The 22,149-nt window shown below is 41.7% G+C and overlaps 1 protein-coding gene across 2 annotated transcripts in view; it reads right to left on the minus strand.

The window, feature by feature from the left end:
* Window positions 1–21,907, minus strand: part of SMARCAL1 (SWI/SNF related, matrix associated, actin dependent regulator of chromatin, subfamily a like 1) — a 38,454-nt gene extending 16,547 nt beyond the window's left edge. Inside the window, exons 1-9 of one of the 2 annotated variants that reach the window (XM_064661264.1) lie at window positions 21,842–21,907; window positions 19,955–20,913; window positions 19,213–19,263; window positions 16,312–16,572; window positions 15,070–15,120; window positions 10,898–11,078; window positions 9,788–9,938; window positions 6,834–6,992; window positions 5,020–5,085 (exon numbers count right to left, since the gene is read on the minus strand). In XM_064661264.1, coding sequence (XP_064517334.1) covers window positions 5,020–5,085; window positions 6,834–6,992; window positions 9,788–9,938; window positions 10,898–11,078; window positions 15,070–15,120; window positions 16,312–16,572; window positions 19,213–19,263; window positions 19,955–20,825 — 1,791 coding nt within the window. In that variant the 5' untranslated portion in view covers window positions 20,826–20,913; window positions 21,842–21,907. Of the gene's footprint in view, window positions 1–5,019; window positions 5,086–6,833; window positions 6,993–9,787; window positions 9,939–10,897; window positions 11,079–15,069; window positions 15,121–16,311; window positions 16,573–19,212; window positions 19,264–19,954; window positions 20,917–21,841 lie in introns of both variants that reach the window. The other variant, XM_064661265.1, reaches the window with a different exon arrangement.
* Window positions 21,908–22,149: the final 242 nt, after the last annotated feature.

The raw sequence follows: 22,149 nt of genomic DNA on the forward strand, positions 1-22,149 counted from the left end.
TGTGAGAGCATTTACAAAAGTCACTTTTGAAAGTCAAAGAATAATTTGTAAAATGATGGCACGCACTTCAGAGGTCAAAACGCAGCAATCAACCAATTTGAAGGGGAATAGGTGATGAGGGGTTATGCAACAAACAAATAATTGAACGTGCAAAGAGCCTCATTAACATACAATGACTGTCTCTGTGTTAAATGAATTTCACAGCATGAGCTCTGCCATATGCTAACAGACAACATACTTTTTTAAGTAAGTGTGGCTGGTTCTGGCTGTACAATTACTTGTGTCCCCAGTTTTTGCTTACTGTGTCATTCTGAACTACTTAGCATAAGAATAGCTTATCATCTGAAATGAAAAATCTGAGACGGGCCATAATATAATAATCACCTGATGAAGTAAAAGATTTGATAAAGGGAAAGAGTAGCAGCTGTTTTGAGGAATCTGTTTCTATACCTGGGCAAGGTAGATAGGGCTGTGGATTTCATAAGATGATCCTACAGTAGTTATTCCAAAAAATATAAATACCTTTCCCTATTCTTAAGTGACATCTAGACAGACAATGTGTGTCAAACAGCAGTGATAAGCTATGACTGAAGCAAATTACACTACCTTCTTATTCCAAGAAGGAAGGGAAATTGCAGGGTAACAGCAGATCTGAAGATGCAGCCCTGAGGGCTTCTTCAGTTTCAAGATGAAGTTCCTTCTCACAGCAGGTGACAAGGAAAGGCTTATTTATCTAATCCATACACATCTGTAAGACTTAAAGACAACTGCTGTTTATTTCCCACTAGAAAGGGAAATTTGTGTTTTCTCCTCACCTTCTACCTTCAGCATTGACCTGTTTCCCTTCATTATTTTTAAGTTGCTCTATTGAAACAAGAACAAAGGGTGTATTTTACTCCCCTAACAAAACCAAGGACCTTTAACCCAAACATCAGGATGTGCATCATGCTGTTAACTGGAACAGCAGCTCAGTGGGAACAGTCACATTATTAATATTACTCAAATGTTGGAGAACAATGCCCATAGAGAGCACAAAGGGAATAAGAATATTTAATGCTACTGGAATTTTTTATTAGATATTACCTTTTATTTCTCAATTTATAACCCAGTTCTTCACTAGTTACTGTCATGCTTCCAAAAAACTCATCCATTTTCCATTGGGACCTTTCCCAGTTTCCACTGCATTGCAGTACTCCATGCAACTACAGAAGAATAAAGACCATGCAGCACTTTGGCTGGTCAAAAGAGGTAGAATCCTTTTCAATCTGGTCCCTAAGAAATCCCACTACAGATCAATGAAAAACTTCTGTTTTGCCATTTCTTCTCCATCTACATTGTTGAGGCTTTGCTGTTTTAAGATACTGGTAGCATGTATGGTCCCTCTCCTATGTTTATGTCTCTGGGTCAGTCTAATCTTTGAAGGAAAAAACAAAATACTTACAAAAGGTGTAACACCATTGGCACTCTCTGCCTCTGAGGGAGGCAGATGCATGGCAGAGGTGAAGGGAGCAACCAGTATTATCAGTACATCCAGGAGAATTTAGTCACCCAGACATGAGACTACAGAAAACAGCAGGTGACAACTAGGTCCTAATACCCATTGCCATAGCTTTCAATTAGGGGTAAGGACAATCCAGGCCTAAACAGGACAAACCAGGCCTAACCACTCAATCAAAGCCCCACAGGATGAAGCCATTCTCACTTTGATGTCCATGGAAACAAGACAAAAGGACCACTTTGAGCACAGCAACTTCTAGCCCTGTTGAGTACTGTGAGAGGTGCTGCAGCTGGGGACAGATCTCACGAAGCTGCTGGCACAGACCAGCCAGTGTGAAAGCTGGCTGACCTTGAAAGCAGGGGTTTTGCCACTCCATCAAACATCAAAGGACTTTTTTCTACTACAATTTTCAAACCATCCTGCTTCATAACACAGACTGTGTACAAACTCTGCCACCTGCTTCCATGCAGGCGGATAAAGCATTCTCCCCCATGTACAAGTCTGCACACCCACAAGTTTGCACATCCACTGGGAACATGAAGGGAGTAAGAAATCTGGCCTAAACATCTTGCTGCTGCTGCCATTTCACCTTATCTTACTGTTTGTGCAATTACAAGTTCCTCTCAAAGTTCTGTCCAGTAACAATAAATGGGCACAACATGTCTATATACTTACTCTAAGCTAATGACAACCTGGGGCAGGCTGAGGCAGCGAGCACAGCCACTGCATACATCCAGTCATTATAAAAGTTCTTCTGTTCACAGCTCCCACTGTCTCAAGCAAAACTTTTCTAAATCTCTGTCAGGGTAGCAGCCAAGTATGTCAGAAGAGATACAGAGTACTGCACACACAGAGTTTGTGGCTTTTGTTAGTATTAAAAATATGTCCAGAAGTTCCCAACTGACAAACTTAGGTCACATGTTTAATACATGGCTTTCCTTGAGAATTCCATACCACACTTGTACTGCAATATATACAAGAGAGCAGGAAAAGATGAATTATTATTATTGAGTGGCTAAAAATACCATTTAATTTTGAAAACTGGTCAATGTTAGATATTAAAGCTATAATGAGGCTTTAAATGCTGTAACCGTGGGTTAAATATTTCAGAGGTGGAGATTCAGTTTGGCTGTCTAACAAGACAGATTTAAAATTAATATCCAAGGTAAGTCATCTTTATTATGAATGTACTGATTTAATCTGATTACTGTCAAGTTCTGTATGAACACTTGCAACAATTTATGTATTTTATTTATTATTCAAATGGAGAAGTCACAAGAGCAAATTCTATCAGGATAACAAGTATGGATGGAAGTGACAGAAATATTTCTGGCTCAAAAACATTTTAACTTAGATCTGTCCAGTGTCATTATGGACTCATAAATCTTCGTAGCATGTAAGGACCAAGGGTGGGGGTTTTTTATGTCTCTAAAAGTTCAAGGCTAAGCTTTCATGCCTTAGGATGTTGGGAACCTCATAGGAATATAAGCAACTACGGCAATTTCAGACAGTTTAAAGTAGTATAATGCTAAAAACAGTTAAAAGTAGCATAATGCTAACAACAGTTAAAAGTAGCAACGCTTAAAAGGCAGACAGACAAGGCAGGAGATAGCTCCAGAGGCTCTGGATACAGCATTGGCATGGCTTCCCATCGGGACCTTAAGGTAGGGATGAGGTGCTAGAAGCAGTTTACCTATCAAAGACTTTCCTATGGATATCCCTTTTTTTGGTCTCTTCTAAGAGCCCCAGTACTGCTCCAATCTATTTAACATAAAGAAGGCAAGCAAGAATATTATCCATAGCAGCATGTCTATCAATCCCTCTTTTTCAATAATCTCAAAGCATCATGTAAAATACTGAAAATACTCCCTGTTAACCCATTGACTATTTACTATAAAAATGACAGTACAGTTGTTAAATCTAGTATTCAAGTGATGAAAGCTCCTGATATTTTGGCAGTTCTTTATATACAAAAGCACTGGTGTGATGTGCTGTGCCAGTAGCGAACACAGCATCACTCACTAGGAGCTGAAGACAAAGCTGCCAAAGGGGCTAGTTTTAGAGCAAAATGCCTATGTTGGAAAGGAAGGAGGGCAAAAAAGTGACTATTAGAGCACATACTCAGGTCAGAAGTTATTGTCAGCAAGCAGAAGAATAAAATTTACCTGAACATCTAATACAAAATAGCTGGCACTGCATGCTGAGTGCAGGTGAGATAATGCATGATATGAACATGAAACTCTTAGTGCTGGAATTCAGTTTCAGAAGCATCAGTTCTCAATTCTTTAAGACCAGTGATGTGACAGCATAAAACTGTAAATTCTCAGTAAGTGCATACAGGCAATTAACCTTTGCCTAACAGCTACCATACTTCATTCTCATATCTTATAGCTTGCAAATAATTCTGACAAGCTGATCCTAACAAAGCTTCATGTAGGAAAGGATAAGGCTGCTTTTTGAGCATTTTGCAATGAGGTAAATTTGTTATTTTCCACCACTTTCAGACAGATACCCCTAATTATTGTATTTCAAACTACTCTTAAAATTGGACCTCCTACTTAGTTTCCAAACATTAAAAGTCTTGAAGTGATCTGAAAACCAAGAGAAGACAAGAGTCAGGCCTTTAAGGAGAACAACGAAATTATTCAAGGACAACCACCTTCAGTTTGCCATTAAGAATCTTGTATATGAAAGTTGATTGCTATAAAGCTATCACACATCGAATCTTCTCTTTATACATACTTGCTGATTAATTGCTGAAGAGGAACTGCATGTACCTTCTTCTAATGTACAGACTCTGCAGTACCTAGAAACTACCCATAACTTTAATCTGTATCTGTTTGAAGCTACCAAGGAGAGTTTGATTCTTTGATCCCAGGACAACAGGAAAACATGAGAATTTGCATTTTTCCTGTTATCACATAATTGACTACTGCCTCCCTTCTGTGGGCCACTTGTCTTGCTAACCTCACATTTTGCCATTTCCTAGTAGTTCTGTACATTTAACCAGCAGGAATGATCCTGAGCCCCAGCCACACAAATACATTGGAAGCTTGCAGTAACAGACTAGAGCCCTAATCCAAAGCCAAGGAAGGGACCTAGGCAATGTCTTTCTTATAAACAGCAGCAATTTGTGTGTCAAGAAGTAACTGATGATTATTTTCATTAAAGAAGCTGTGTTGACATCACTAGATTCTTTCTACTCTCCCTGAATATATTCAGTAAGGTTTGATATTCCCTTTCTCCTGTCACCATAAAACTCATCAGTGGCAGTACCACAATGAGATCAAGGGAGCTTCTGAAGTTGTTTTGTTAGGTCTTGCCATCTAATATTTGTATAAAAACAAGTAGTAACGCCAGAGACAAATTTTGCTTTTGGATCTACACTTTTAGCTGGATTTCCCCTTGAACAATGCAAGAATTCAGCTGCTGGCTCCTAAACCTGGTAAATGGAGCAACACTGCCTTGGGAGCCTGGCCTTAGCAGTTTGATCCTTCGAGGTTTGCCACCAGCACACGCACCTTGAGTAGAGGCATGGCAGCTCGGCATCGTGCAGTTTTTATGTTCTTTAGGAAATGAGATTCATCCTGAAACAAAACAGGAATGAAAGCGAAGTCAGTTCTGGTCCATAGTCCAACTGCAGGTTACAGAACAAATTCCCAGTATTCTCAGCTATCTAGTGTTACAAGCCTCTCATGTCAGATGGTATTTCAGGCATTGGGATAGTCACATCAAATTCTAAACAAAAAGACAGGATGGAGAGTAGCAGGCTTCCAGCATTCAAAACTGCAACTGCAAGCAAATGGAACAGAAACCAAACCTGGTAGCCATGAATCATAAATGACCACAAAAAAACATGTGAGAAGAGGGGGCTGGAGAGGGAAGGAGAAAGGAATATTATTTCCACCACTGATACTCATTTGCCCCTATGTATCCTTTAAATGCAGCAAACATAGGAGGCCTCTACAGTGCCAGTTCCCTTAATAAGGGGTGAATGAAAATTATATAAAAAAAAAAGAAATCCAATTAAGACCCAACTGTTCTGCTGATAGGGCTCACCAGGTGGGTAATAGTTTCCTACTTAAACATCACCCTCAAACAGGCTTCATTTCTACTGCTGTAGCAAGGCAGAACTTCGACACAAAAAATAATCAGTGCCCTCCAAAGGTACATTCTCATCTTTCCACGTGTGTAGAGGCAAGCAACCATGCATGCAAAGACAGTACAACTGCTTAGCCTCTCAGGCACAGGCTTCTCCCTCCTGATTAACAAATAAGCTACATTAAATTTCCCAGGCATCAAAAACACTGGAAGAAAAAATGGGAAAGCTCAGCACTCAATAGGACTATTCTCTTCTGTAAAAACATACACAGGGTCCAAATTTGAACATATAGACACAGGAAAGAACATTTGCCAGTTCAGGGCTGGTAAAAAGTTCCAGGGCAGTAGAGCCCAATTCCACCCCCAGTCTACAAGAGCAACAGAATTTCCTGTCAGAGAGTGTGTAAGGGAAAAAATATAAAAGTGAAAAAATCAATTCCCTCATGAGTAGTTTGGTCTCCAAAGAACTCCACCTATTACCACATTGTCATCTAATGCTGAGAAACAAAAGGATTAGTATGTTCCAATTGTCATATCTTTGGACAGGTGCATGTGTGCTGAAAACTAGACTGAGAACATCAAACACTCATAGCAAGCTACCTATACACTTTTGCTCTCTATTGATCCAAGCTGGATTTGAAACACTAGATGTTTCGAATTTTTAATAACTGAAATCCAGAAAGACACCTTTTACTGTGGCTCTGTAAAAGGATAAAAAATGGATTTTGAAGTAATTTACAGAAGAAATGATACAAGTGATCAAAGAAGGCTTAATGCAGATTGTCAGCGGAACACAAGTAAAGGGAGATTTTTTAGACGCTTTACCCACATACTTGATTGTTGAGAAGTTATCTGGTTTACTGGATAAACAGTAACACTACCCTGAAGTCCAATCCCCTTAAGAAGATACAATTCCAAGACTATTGTATTGACACACCATATTAAACACCTTTCTCTCCAGCAGAGGACATGCCCAACCACAATGAAATCAGAGAGGCACCATAACAGTAAAAGCGAAAACACAACCTCAGGAATCAGAAAAAATTAAACTCCACTAGTTATTTAAAATGGTTTCAGAAAAACCTCCTTGTACTCATAAAGACAGCTGTGATCAAAGCCACAATTATAAGATAGTTTCAGTTTCAAATAAGGCCCACTTTGCACTTCTCTGCTGTACATAGGTCACCCCATTTGCAGCATACAATTAACTTGGAAATTTTAGTGCACCACTTACAACAATAACTACTTGGAATGTGCTCTTAAGTTGCTTGTCCATCTTACTGAGAAGGTCAAAACTGATGATGTTGATCAAGCTTCCTGTTAGGTTGTCTTTGCCAGTCACTATAACATTAGTGCTATCTGGACTCAAGGATGGAAGCCACCTGTGAAATGCCTGGAGGAAGAGGAAAGAAATTAATTGCATTCTGGTGCTTATCTTCTTTTTCAAGATCCCAAAGCACTTCACAGAATATCCTCATGAATACTTAGAACATGAAGCCACCCCATCCACCACTAGACATCACCTGGGAGCACAGTAAGGGTAAGCAGCCTTCCCCCAACCACCCTAGTAATGGGAAGATCAAGACCACAATTCAGGCTATAAGGCAAAATCTACCTTCCACAGCTAAGAAAGCTCAAACATGCTCTATTCTTTCTTCTTACTGAAAAAATAAAAAGCAAGACAGACAAAAGAAAAAAAACAAAAAACCCCAATAAAACAAACAAAGCCCCTGATCTGTAGTAGAAATGTGGATAACCTCCTGACAGTGTTACCTGCTATGCTCAGAGCCAGAGAATGATGCAACCACTTCTTACAGGGAAATTTAGTTTTCCTACTCAACAGGAAACCTCAGGCTGTGAAACACAGACTTCTGAGCAGTAAACATCTATTACTATAGCAATGTTTACTCCACAGTGAGGATAAAATACAACTCATCCAGATCAACAAAACTCTTCCACTACCTCTTCTGAAAAGGTCTACAGAAAAAAAATAACAACTTGCCAAACAAAAATAAAAAATGAAAAGATCAAGTTGACAACACACCAGCTGCTCTATGACAGCAGCTGAAATACATGTGGTAATAGTCATTCAATCAACCTCTTGAAATGCTCCACACACCAGAGCAAGATATCCTCCCCCAAACCCATCTGTTAGCCACAGACCACCCACCATTTCCCTTGTAATTTTGTCCCAAATGACACCAAGCTCTCTGCAACATTTGAGTTCTGATGATGTTGCACTGCAGAAAACTGTCTGGGATTTTGGCCATCCGAATCTGATCCCTACAGAAATATATCCAAGTGGTGATGAGAAATGGCATCTTTGTCTCTAAACCCACTGCCCAATACCCAGTACCCCAACCATCATTCCTCTCCACTGCTCAGCAACCACCTGCAGCAGCAAGAGGAGTTAGATGAGAGCTTCCACATTTCTCAGTATGTGAAAAAGTAACAATTAACTATCCTTCACCACTTACTATAAGCACCACAACCAAAACAAGCCAACATGCAGGTTAGATCCCAACCAAAAAACATGTGGCTGGCGCCAAGTCAAATCTTAAACAAAGGCGGCAGCAAGAGGAAAGTATCTGGAAGCTCCTAATTGTACTGCCCTCTCCTTTCATAAAGAGTATGTGACTAATTCACACCACACAAGTGATGCTGTACTTCTCACATGATACTGACCTTCGTCCACAAGAGGTGCTTCAAAACTGCCCTGACCATTAAATAATCAAGTTTCAATTCTGAACTCTAAATGCTGCAGTGCTTCTCACCCAAGAGTACCTTGCATCTTCCCACTAGCTTCCTATGACACCCCGAGTATGAAGTCACTGAGTGGCCTGAGCCCAAAAAGCCAAAATAAACCACTGATAACATTAAGATGAAGAAAATTTCTGCCAATTTGGCTCCAGAGAGTTTCTACCGTTACATCTGTGCAAGAATGAACTGAGTAGATTAGAGACAATAATAAACCTCACCTACTTCCACTTTCTGTGACATATTTTCCTTACACCTGCATCTTTCACATACTCAAAAAGCAACACATCTAAAGCAAGTGACCTAACAAAACATATACAACAGCCTCCTGGGGAGTCAGGATTAGGGGAAGGAAGAAGAAATCAAGTACTCAAAGAAACAAACAAAAATGCCTCATATTGCTTAAATCTTTTGAAGGAAAATGTAGAAATTTAGTTGCAGGTACCAAATAATTCAGGAAACCAAGCCTCAAATTGTTCCTGGTAGATATCCCACAGAAGCGATGGTGTTGTCCCAGAGGTCTACAGGCCTTGAAATTTCAAGTCTGATGAGCATCACTCCCTTCTCCCATTTTCTTTTCTTTTCAGCCCTACATTTTGTTGCACTACTGGATGTGAAAACACACACCAGGATGCTCTAACAATCTGGCTACAGCACAAAAACAGCAAATCCCAATCAATACTCTTCTCATCAAAGCAATATTCCAGGAAAAGCTAAACTCCCACCCCCTCCTGCTCTGGCATGAATTTACTGACCTAAAACCTCTGGCTCACCTTCTTCTCCCACAGTGAGCATCTCACTAGCCTATGGCAACCCAACAGTGTACAGGCCATGGCAGTGATTTATTTTGAGATACATTCCCAATCATCCAAGCTTTCCTGGGCTTTGATCAACATTAATTAAGGACTCAGTGGAGTCAGCAGCATACAGTGGACAGGCCAAAAGACGTTAATATGACACACACTTAATGATGGTGATAATGGGGCCTTTTGAACAGAGCAGAGAATCCCAGCATCTGGGCCCCTGTTCCAGCCAAGGAACTGGCAAATACTGCTACAATGGGCTTGAATACAAGACAATTGCTTGAATATAACTATTATCTTTGACACCGATGAGTAAAATGCCCCCTTGGAGCCAGCTGACTTGTAGGAACAAAGTTAACAGAGGGTCAGAGGAGATACTTTCTCTAGTTCTCCCTCTTTCCAAAGGATCAGCTGGACCACAAGTAGACAAATGGCCAATAAAACAAAATTGGCATATACCATATAGTCAATGCTAAGTAATTTCCCCAACTTCAAGTTTCTAAATCAGTATAATTTTTAGTTTCTTCGCCTTAACATTTTAAAAATTTAACTTTTACAAAGTGCAATACAGTATAACCATCTCACAAGCCCTTTACTGGCCACCTGCCCATGCTCAAGCTCACAGTACCTCTGCCCATGTAAACCTCACGGAAGAAGGAGTCACCACCAGCAGGGGCCATTCCTTTTGGTAATAGGCAGCAATGCAGATCGCCTGGATGGTCTTGCCCAAGCCCATGTCATCCGCAAGGAGTAAACGTCCATTTCTCAAAATTGCAAAACTGGGGAAAATAGAGGGAAATAAGGGTCAAGAATTGCGTTACTATCTGGCAACCAAGATGAGCACAAGTCATCACCGAGCCTCTAATGTGGATCACCTGAAAGTGATCTGGGTTCTTCAGTAAACTTGGATTTTCTCCCTTAGTCTTAACAGACATGAGTGACTCTCACAGATCTCTCACAGCTTGGAAGCTCCTGAACAGAGTGGTTCAGCCCAGTCCTTAGAGACTGATTTCATATGAGAAGTAGTGTCAAGACCATACAATTATTTAAAGCACATTCTTTACATGGTGTTACATTCTGTCCCAGAGTTCATCCTGGCTGAGCTAAGAAATCATTACCCATAACAATGGCAATTTGAGGCCACTAAGAACAGACTTTCCTGGACTGTATATTGAAGACAACAAAAAACGATCATATACGATGGGCACAGGGTCATTTAAGAGTTTATCTTTACATACAGTTAGTCATTTTGAATCTGTCAGGGCCTTGGTCCCATTTCCTGGTCCCTTCCCCTGTGTAGTTAATATTCAAAAAACAACAACAACAAAAGAGATGCACTCATAAAAAAATATTTTACTTTACAAAATAAAAAAATCATATGACAATTATGTACATACTGAATCACAAGAGGGAGATCAGAGATGTATCATTTGAACAATTTTTTCAGACTAGCAAAATGCTACTTTGCTCCTGACTCATGATGAATTCTATCTAGAAACAAAACACAAGTGAGTGACACAAGATGTGTCACTCAAAAATTCCACAAAAAAAAAAAAAAATCCCAACCAAATAAACCATACTATACCAAACACCCAAAAGCCCAGAATGCCAGAGTATAAGAGACCAAGATTGAAGAAATGTGGAGCCTTCCATGGAAGAGAATACAACCTGGGCACCAATATAAACTAGATAATTCTAGGCAAGGAGTAGCCCTTAACAGCATGCAAAAAGGACATACTTCACACCTTCCCGCTGAAAGGGCATGAGGCTCGTCACAATTTTGGAGTCCACTACTGAAAGGTCGGCATCAGGAATGTCTGTGCGTGACGGGGATCTCTGCAGCTGAGCAGCAAAGGTCTGTATTACTGCCTGGGGCAGTGGCTCCACTTCTACTGACACGAGGCTCTGTAACACTTCCACTGCAAAGAACAGAGCAGTTTATGATTGCAAGGGGCAACATACACACAACTTACATTATGGATGTCAGGGCACAACCTCATCAGCAATATTATTTCCTGTCCTGAAACAGCTCACAGAAATCACTGCATCATGCACAGGTGTTAGCCTGGCCTGTTCCCTGAAGTCTATTTCAGAACCACATGATGAATCACATCTCCTCCCCTCCTATTTAGACTTGGTTATAAAAAAAATGAAACTCTGACGCCATCATTCTGAGATGATTGCTACTAATACAGCTGGAGCTGGATTATTCACACTGAGGGCAGCTTAGGGCACACTTACTCAGAAATGAAAGTATGGATTTTAACAAAAGAGCTCCTGAAGCCTAGAAGGCAGGGGCATCTTTATCTTGACTTTAGGATTCTGCATTAAACACCTCTGAGGTTTCCACCATGTCCAAATCACCAGCAGTGACCCGAGACAGTTACCGAAAGAATATCATACGTGTTCAGCTTTGAAAACTCTCTTTTCCTCCTGTTCCCCAAATTCACACAGGTTGAGTTCTGTCTCCACTTCATCCCCCTCGTTTACTACATTTGGGTAAGAAAACAGGAATCACCCCAGGAGTCAGAGAAACTGCTCTTGTACTGCTGTCAGCAGCACTCTGACCGCCATCCTTCAGTAGCAACAGCACCTCCCTGCTTAGCTGGTGTCCACTGCTGTTGTCCTGGACAGAAGCAGCTTGCAGGTCAGAACCAGCCCACAGGCAGTCACTTGAGTTCTTCAATACTTATGTTGTTTCACCCATGAAGCCCCTGAGCTTTACCTTCCCAGCTGAACTACAGGGATTCCCCAGCCTCCATTATGCCAAGACCTTGAGGCCTTCACCCATGCATCATAATAAACAAAGCATCTAGGCAATTCTCCTCCTGGACAACCTTATTTCAGTTCCCTCCAGCAGCCTCTCTATCCCATCCCCCCCTCAATAAAAGTATTCTTTTTAATCCAACAGTGAATTTCCATGAAAATAAATACCTGTTTAAAACATGCAGTGAACTGTGACCAGGAAAACATATTTAGTAATTTTTGACCAGTGACTATGAAACAAAAGACACCTCTACACTAGGAACACAAATGCACATGCACAGATCTTCACTGCAGGAAGGAACTTTCTTTTTTATTTAGTGGTTGGTTTGTATATGAAGTCCAGAAGACATAAAAAAAACTGTTTGGAAAAACAACTGAAAAAAGAATTCACTATATCAACAGTAAATGCATCAGAATTCAGTTAGGTATTTTTGTTTCAGTTATCTCCAAGAGGAAAGCAGCAGGATGGACCCCTGCCATGTAAAGGGGAAAAGCAATTCCAAGAAATATACATATGAAAAGATTTCCATTTGTGGTTGGGCAATGACCAAACTTTTTAAACTCTCCAGTTTAATTTATACTTCTTCAATAGCAGGAACTCTCTCCACCCGAAGTACAGCAGAAGCTTGTTATTACACTCACAGACCGAGCTGCGTGTTAGCATAATTGCTACAATTTGCTCACTGAAAATTCTGTTGCTATTGTTCTGTACATGAGCTGGGAAAGTGATTAAGATATATCTGCCACCAGCATGATTCATCCAACAGACATTTTTTAGTGAAGTGACCTTTATATAAAGATGACTGAGCAACTAGGCAAAGAGACATTAACCTCTATAAACAGTTTTCAGCTAACAGATCTCTCTGCTGGAAATGGCAACCAGCCTTTTTAAATTCTCTCCTCTTTTTTTATTCTGATGTAGGCAAATGAACAGGCAACAAAGCAAATGCTGTTTCTCTAAAAGGCACGTGCTAGAAGCCTCAAATGCCCTCACAAATTACACCCTGCAAGATTCACGGAAATTTTTTTTCTTTCCTCAAATCTGTGGGATTCTCAATACTTCATGTAATGTATACGACTGCCAGGCAGCATGACTGAAACTGTGACAGACTGGGTGGTGATGTGTTTGCTCAGACTGCCTAGCATGTGCTACAGGATCAGGCCCTTTGCACGTACAAAAGGCCTTTTTAGCAAATTGTGAGTGAACACCAGCTCTCACTGAAATCAGGACCTGTCAGCATCCCAACCCTGCGGTTTCATAATAGTCTCCACCAAGACACAGTCTCTTGTTTTCAAGACCTGGCATTCCTACACAGCCCCACTGCATGGCTTTCAGCTCTACAGCCATTACTAACGTTATTAAGGCATGCATCATAGAAGCATGCATATACTCAATTATTAAACATGCTTTGGAATCCTGTGGAATCAGGAGCACACGCTGGATAAAAACTACTCTAAGCAACAGCTTTTCATCTCTGAAACGCTCAGTCACATTTTCTAAGAATGTGTGTAGAGCATCTTGCTTACTGTCTTCCTGAAGCTTACCCCAACCAAATACCACAGGCACATACAAATACCAAGGCAAACACAGCAGGTCAACTGGGATGAAAAATAATAATCCTAACACTTAGGACTTGTGTAATGCTATTCGTCTCCAAGCATTCTATAAACTCTAACTAAACATAGAAGACTAAGAAGCAGATGTGCTGGAAGCATGCTGCTGAGACTGGATTATTCTGCAAAGTTGCACCCATTAAAAAAATAAAAAATCACTGCAACACAACAAACCACAGTTCTACATTTCAGTTCAGCAAGTCACAGTTTCAGCAGGATTACACAGATGCATAGAGGCAAAATGCAGTGGGCAGAAACTGATGCACAGGAAGTTCCACCTGAATATGAGGAAGAACTTCTTTACTGTGCGAGTGACCAAGAGGTTGTGGAGTCTCCCTCACTGGAGAAATATCCACAAACCATCTGGACGCAATCTTGTGCCATGTGCTCTAGGATGACCCTGGTTGGACCAAATGACCCACATTGGTCCCTTCTAACCTGACTCATTCTGTGATTCTGAGTCTACTGACCAACTTCTACCAAGCACTTAACTCTGTAGTGACACTATGTGCTTAGATTCCACTTGCAAGGAAAAATAGGATGCTTTTTTTCTTGCTAAGCTTTCTTTTAAGCATCCAAACAGCATCAAAACATTTTAGTAGAATATGAAATTCAGCTTCAAGAATGCCTCTGCTTCAAGCAGATCTACACAATTCTGCAAGAGAAACAAGCAACTCTTCTTGTTTGCCTCAGAATCAACTAATCTATAGAAGCAACCTGAATTCTAACCTGCTGCAGACATCAACTAAAAACTTAATAGTTGTGTGCTGCCTGCAAAGCCATTATTACCAGCAGTAACATATGAGGCTGAACAAAATCAACTAAGCATTCAGACTGTAACTGTAGATGAACTGGTCGTTACAGAAGCCATCATCTGGCTTGAAAACCTAGTGCTCTGATCTGAAAAACCAAATTTACTGGGTGTGAAATGAACTAGCACACCACCATGCACACTACTAAGGAAATGGAAGCAAAATTGCCTGATACATGTTTGTTTTCTAAGCAAGGGGTGGCTGTGACAGTGTATGAATTGATATACACACATAAGAGTGCAAGGAGGGCTGGCACTGAGGGTAAGGGGAGCACAGCTAAAACACATCAGTTTGACAGAATTTCTGTAAGGACAGGTAGGCTTGGCAGCCACCATGTCAACCTCTTCAAACGTGGCAAGTGGAAACAAAGGAATCCATTCTCCTGTAACTCCTCAGTTCAAGTAGAGCTGCTTTACGTTATAAGCAATAAAAGTAAATACACCCATGCTTTAAGAAATGGTCCACAAATTCAGTGCAGAATCTGACAAAAGCTAAAGCTACCTTCCCAATGGGCCCCTAAAGTACTGTCATGAATAGCACACATTAATAAAGTTTTGAGTCTGGGCAAACAGTGTAAATGTTTGACAAAACAGGATGACGCTGGCCTCACAGTTCATTAGCAACTTGTCTTTCCAGAGTGAAAATAAAGAAAAAATAAAGTTAGAATTCATTTGCCTCCCCAGAAAATAGCCCTCACCAGGGAAATGCAGCTACTCACTTAGTTTGGGGTAATCCTCCAGCAGGAAATTCCACTTTCTGGTGTTCACATCTGCAATAGTTACAGCAAACACTGTCATAAGTCTCTTTCAATAAAGACTGAATTCTCTGTCCATAAGAACCTGTCTATTCATCCATATCTTCTGCTACAGATTTCAGAACTGCTTTAAAAGAATTGTTACCTTCTTCAAAATCAATTCTCCTCTGTTTGCTTTCATGTTAAGCAAAAAGTTTGGAGAAGATTTAAAATTATGAGCACACATCTAGAACTGGTATCACCAGAGCAAGCCAAGGTCAGCTCTCCAAATGAACCACTGTAATGAACCCATCCGCTCAAGAATTTTGGCAACCCCTTTCTTTTCACTGCAAGAAGGGATGGAGAATGTGCATGAAGGTTCCCATTTGTTAATCAACAAACTCTGGCTTCAGTCAGTAGAACAATCACTTTCAGTTGTACCTCTGTACTCTACAATTGATGTGCTCAGGAGGGTACAAAGGAAATTCACCAATTCAACAATATCCAAAATGTAACATCATGCCAGACCTATCTGGCAGGTTTATCTCTGGGTAGCACCTGCCTACAACATCCAGGGAAACAGAGTGAATCCAGAATCAGCTGAACAATGAGCCAGGTGAGGCCCTGCCCAAAGAACAAGCAATCTGGAATTGCTTGTCAGTGACCTGCGGTGACACTGTGCAGGTCACCTCATCACTCTGTGCCTCATTCCCCAAATTACAAGGGGAAAAAAATTATATTTACCATTGAAATCTGAATGCCGACATAAAAAGTGTTCTACAGTTACACTTGCCTCAAAAATATTGGTAAAACTGCTGGTAAATTAAATCTGCCCAGGCAGTTGCAGCCATTATACACCAGAGTAAAGCAGAAGAAATAAGAGAATGTCCAACTGCATTTGATAATAAAGGCAAGAACTTCACACGGTCTCTGTAATACTGGCAAATTATCAGCACATCCCACCTCAACAGTAAATGTCATCATGCTGGGTTCTGAAATATTACCTTGGCTAACAGGCCCAGGAGACATGTTCTGCCATGGGATAAAATGCTGGACACAGATACAGCACTATAACAGAACTACAAGAGCTCTCAAAATCTTCACCAAAGCACAATCTCTTATGCTCTTTCAGAGAGATGTACTCTCACAATCTGTCTTCTCGAAGCAAGAGCAGCCCCAACAAGGTCATTAAAAAAAAAGCAAAAAAAAACCAACCATGAGACTCACCATAATTTCTGGAATCCATCTGTTTGAACACTCCAATCACTTCTGCAGAATACCCAATATCAACCTCAAATCGCAAGCGCGAGATCAGCACACACTTCCCTTTGACAAGGGCTGAGGGTTTCTTCCAGTTCTTACACATCTTCAAGAGGGATTTCACATCAACCCCACTGCCAATGAAATGAGAGCCTGATGCCAAGCCAGCTGCATTTTCTCCTTCCAGTGGTGCCAGAACTACTGATGAAAGTTGATTCGCTGCTTCCACTAGGGATAAAAACATGAGATACAGAAAAGAATAAATGACAGAGAACACCAATAAACTAAAGATGCATAGGATACTTGGGGAAGAAAAGGGACAAGAGGATAATAAACCATGCACCTTCAAGTTGAAAAGGAATGATGATTCCCTCCTTTCACTCACAGGGACAAAGACTAGAGAGAGGAACGGCCTGGAGGAGCAGACTGGTGGGATTTTCCACAGAGAATACAGTCATGGCAAAGAGAACATATGACAGTAGGTGAACAAGGCCCTGTCCAGCATTGTCACTGCATTAGGCTCCTTCTCTGTCAGCAATCCTAACGTGTGGCTCACTAAGCCAGGGCAAGCAATCTGCAGAACTACATTTAACAGTAAATTGCACACAGCCATACAGCATTTTCACTTACAAAATCACAGGGACAGGGGCATGGTGATCAATGGTATGTGCCTGAAAAGATGGGAAGGTGCTTCTGTAAACAGCAAAGGAGAAAGATCTAAAAATACCTGCCTCCTGCCAATGTCTGATAGGCAATCTCATCTAGGAAGAACACTGCATATTCACAGTGCTGCAGGAAGGAAACTAGTCCAAATTCCTAAATCTCTTTTGTTACAACTTAAGTTCATCACCCTTTATTCTACTGTGTCTTACAGTTAGGCTTGTACTGTCTTGACCAGCCATCTGCACTCCTGCCTTACCCATCGCTAGCAACCACCTCTGTCACGTCAGGGCATGGAGAGAGAAGGGATGCAGCATTTTACAGCTGTAAGCTTGAGAACACAGCTATCCACATAATAAATGTGCCACTTATTCCTGTGTTGCTCAGCCAATCTATACCCATGTGTTGCCTCCATTATTATAACTGAACTCTGATGGTTAAGCTACAGGAATAACTTTTCTTGTATTTTTTTACAGCACCAAAATAGTGCAATTTGTCCCCAGGACTCCAACTCACAGGTACTACAGTAACACAAAGATTCATGAAGATCTCCAGAGTCCATTAGACTCAAAAGCAGGAGATCACTAAGCACATTCTGCCTCCATGTATTTGTGAAGAGGCAACTTCCCCTATCTGGTAGCTGTTTAGAGTAGATCCAGGTGAATCCAGTCCTTTGAGCATTGACCTGCACATCATGATCCACTCTGCTTCTTTTTAAACAGTCCAGCTAACTGATATGCAACAAAATATACAAAATTTAAGTTCAGTGGTCAAGATCTGAAATGGGAGAAGGACATTCAGACAGTTTCTTCCTAACCAGTTAATAAAAATATCGTTTGGATTTAATCCAATCTTCTTTTAAGATAAGTGACTTCCAAAATAAATCCAAGTATTTGAGATTTCTACTCCAAATAAAAAGTTTAAGAGCACCCCGTGAAAGTAATTTTTAAAGTAGAAGAATAGGAAACCACCAATTTAGACTTTCTCCTGCAAATGCACTAAGAAAACATTTCAGATGCTACTGTTAGATCGCACCTCTACAACTAATACTGAAAGAAAATGGGGGGAAAAAAAGTGTATTTTATTCTTATTTCAACATTTGTTTCTCGGCTTGACTGCATGTTTAATTTATACCACAAAGAAAGAAAGGTGATACAAGACCACATTATTCAGAAGAACTAAATTAAGAGTGGGAACTTTTAAAATAATTGTTTTACACTGTCAAGACTTCAAGGCCCTTTTAATTCAGTTCCCTTTTCTCAGACTATTTTTCCACAATTTCATTGCCCAATATTGATCACATATTGTCTTCACTTGTAAACAGGAACTTTCCACAGAGTACTCATATATTTGATGGCTTTAAGGAAAAATGTCTGATTTCTAAAAGCCATCCTCTTCATTTGCAAGCTCCTTGGTGCAGACTCTGCTCTCATCTGTACTCGATACAATTCAAGCAAACCAGCAGCATTTAAATTATAAATGTGTGGCAACCCACATGGGAAGCTAAAATACCAGCACTCAACTGTGGCTTTTCAAAGTGCTCAACACAGGCCTAATTCTGTTCCCACTGAAATCAATAGTGATTTATCACTCACTTCAATATAGTGTGCTTTTGAAAAGCTTACCTGAAGTGTTTGCCTCTATCATCTCTCAATCTTTCCAGAACAAAATGATAGGAGAGGGAAAAAAAGATAAAGCCATCCTTGTTATGCCAAAAAAAGGCAAATCCATTTTCAGTCTCACTCAAAGCTCTGGAGAGTTACCCTTTATCCTTTTATGACACACAAAATTAACAGGAAAAGTGTTTCAAAAGAGCTATTTAAAAAGAAAATACATGAACGGATGCAGAAATTAAGCATTAGCCACTGGAACACACTCAATTCTCAATACAAATTCAAATGAAGTACCAGCACAGCAGATAATTTTCCTACGATCTTCTTGGTTGCTGAAGAACTCAGCAATGGCAGAAGTTTAACCTGTGCTTGGTATTTAGATTACATGAAAAATTAAATTATTTCTAATCAACTACAAAGTGTCAGAAAAATGCTATGAGCTAGATGCCTAAAAGATAGGCATTATCTTTGAGTAGCACTACTTTTATTATCCAAGACAATAACAAAGCTAAATAATAACTATGGAAGGCAGGGGAAGGGGGGTATGTGTCAAGATTTCAATGCTTTTTTATCATTAAACAACCAATTTACTTACTGAGACTGCAGTAATCTCCCAAGCTGAAATTCCATTTTTTCAGAGCAGGATCTAAAATAGGGTAGAATATGAATCATTTGAGGTAGAAAAAAGTGGTGGTATGCAATGTTCATGTGAGGTAAGATAATTAAATCTACTGATGCAAACTTTTTGCCATATATCTGAAAACCAGTTATACCCAGTTATAACAGTTCATAGCTATGTGACCCCAAAAAAAGCCATAGGGCATATCAGTATCAAAACAAGAAGAATGCAGCAGCCATTCACAGGGATCAGCAACACACGGGGAAAACAAAAGTAGAATATAGCAAATAAAGGCAGAGGGGAAAGATCAGAAGCAAGCCAAAAGGTGGAGATTCCGCTGCTTTCAGTAACCCAGTTAACAGAATCAGCTTATCAACTCTGAACTACAGCAGAAGTGACCCATTTTCCCCCTATCAATTTATGAATAACTTCCCTTCCTTCACTCCCTAAAGACTCTGACCAGCTGCTGCCACTAAATTTCTCAGAGCACTGTTCATAAAGCAAGGCTTCTGATTTCTTTTCTAAATCCAAGCTCAAGCTATTTGTATCCAGAATTTCTATCCCATTTCATCTGTCTTTATTTTTTTAGGCTCCATTAATACCACCTATTCTACCCCAGCAATAGGTACACTAGTAGGTGCATATAGCAACTACAATTGCAGCAGATGTCAAAACTTCAACCCAATGTAACACAGAGATAGCAACAATCAATTCTTACCATAGGCTTTGCTTGGTACCTTCTTAAACACACTAACAAGTTCAGCATTATACCCTATTTCGACCTGGAATCGGTCTTCCCCATATTTCACACATTTTCCTTTTGTAACATTATTTGCTTTCTTGCCAGAGGCAGTTTCAAAGGTAGAGTCCACACCAGCAGAGTTGGTCAGCTTCTGCATCCTACCACTGGCCTGAGAGACAAAACCTTCCCCTATTCTTTCTGTCAGTCTGCTTGTGTTTATCAGCATTTCTGAATCACTTGGGGTGGCACTGCTTGATGGTAAAACATATTTTATGGCAGATTTGTTCAGACTTTGTAAATTTTTACTACCGTCAGGGTGCGTGTTATCAATTAATCTAGGACGAGATGATTCTGTGGAGTTTTTGAAAGCTGGGTAGCATTTGGACTGCTGGAAGGTTCCAAGATTAATTAAAGCTTGTTGTCCATGTTCCTGACCACCACCATCCAAGTAATGTTTACGGGAATAACTCAGAGAATTTGGGATCGTTGTAGGGAAATGCTTAAGGCCACTTGCTTGTTCCGAGTCCTCTGAACAATTCTTTTGCTGCTCCCTTTGTGAACCAGCCATCTGTTGGTTTGCAGTGTAATGGTTATAACCTTTCTGAAGATAGCTCTTCTGCTCCACAGGATTGTTTGGATTCTGTTGGTGCTGGCTGGTGAACCTGCCATGGTTGTTTTCTTCCCTCGAGTTTCCCTGATTGCCTGGGCTCTGTTCTTTCACCTGAGGTTCAGCAATCCCCACCTGCCCAGCTCTCTGGACTGCCAGCCTCTCTGCTCTCCGAGCCAAAGCTATCCGCCGATTCTCTTCAATTCTCCTCTTTTGTTCCTCTGTAAGGCCCGACGACATCTTCAACAACTCAAATAATAAATCTGCACCAACAATACATCGGGAATTAATCCAGAGGCACCTGTTCTTTACAGGAACGGGGGCCAGTCTACTAAAAAAAAAAAAAAGAACATGAACAAATAGAGACAGGAAGTTTCAACTCAGTTCCCCCAAATGATTATTGTATTGATAAGTATTGATTGTATTATTAGTGATTGAGTATTACTGTATCTGATCCTACACAAATATCTGGTAGTATAGCAAAGCTGTCAGACCAAGGCTCAGCCATTATCAGCAAGTAGGTGGTGACAACCATTGATGCCAGTCCCATGTAGATAAAACATACAGAAAAAGGAGAAAACCCCTATCCCACTACAGTTCTGAGCACTCTTGTCTGCAAATCCCAGCAGAATTGATGAAATAGCAAAGCACAGGGACACACTGCACTGCAGAGCCAGCTCTGCAAAGGTAAACGCAGGCAAAGCAGCACATCTCTGCACAGTGTTTTTGGAAATGTGTCCTATTTCGGGTACCCATCAGCAAAGATGGAACGATGGCCATCCTCCCTGTTCACCTTCGGCTCTTTGGGTACCTGACAGAGCGTGGCAGGTACATATTGAACCCCAAAGGGCAGAGTCGGCTCCTGCCTTGAGAAAGGTCGACCCGCAGCTCACGGAGAGAAGCGAAGACCCGGTTTCCGCCACATCTCCCAGGAGCCGGCCTCGCTCCATCTCCTCTCCGCCTCATGCCCGGGGCCGCCCGCCCGCTCCAGCCCTGCATTCACGCACATTCCTCACCACCCTGGGAGCGGGGAGGTCGCTCCCTGCCCGCTCCTCTCCCATGCGCCGGGCAGGCTCCCGTCCCAAACTCCACGGACGTCCTGGCCCGCGGCCCGCTCCCCGCCCCCCCGCCGCCGCCCGGGGCCGCCCGGGGCCCCCCGCCGCCCTGCGGGGTCCCGGCACTGCCGCCCGTCCCCGGGCGCGGGGCTGCGCCGCGGTGCCCGCCCGGCCCCGGGGACTCCGCCGCCCCTCGCTCACCCGCCAGCGGGCGCAGCCCCGGGACCCGCCGAGGGACTACAGCTCCCAGCAGTCCCCGCGCCACTGCCTGGCGGCACCGAGCGACCGGCAGCGCGCGGTGTGACGAGATGCAAGCGGCGCGGAGCGCGCAGGGAGCTGGGAAGTGTAGTCTTATGCTAAGGGCGCCATGTCGGGACCGCTGCTGTGGTCGCACCGGAGCAGGCGGGGGTCCAGGGGCCGCCCCTGCCACCCGCTTGCCCCTGTTCGGTTCAGGGCCACATACGGGGTGCGAGAAGTCTGCTACCGGCCCCAGGCCGAGGGTTTGCTCC

This window comes from Pseudopipra pipra, chromosome 7, assembly GCF_036250125.1.
Source record: "Pseudopipra pipra isolate bDixPip1 chromosome 7, bDixPip1.hap1, whole genome shotgun sequence".
In the NCBI taxonomy this organism is placed as follows: domain Eukaryota; kingdom Metazoa; phylum Chordata; class Aves; order Passeriformes; family Pipridae; genus Pseudopipra; species Pseudopipra pipra.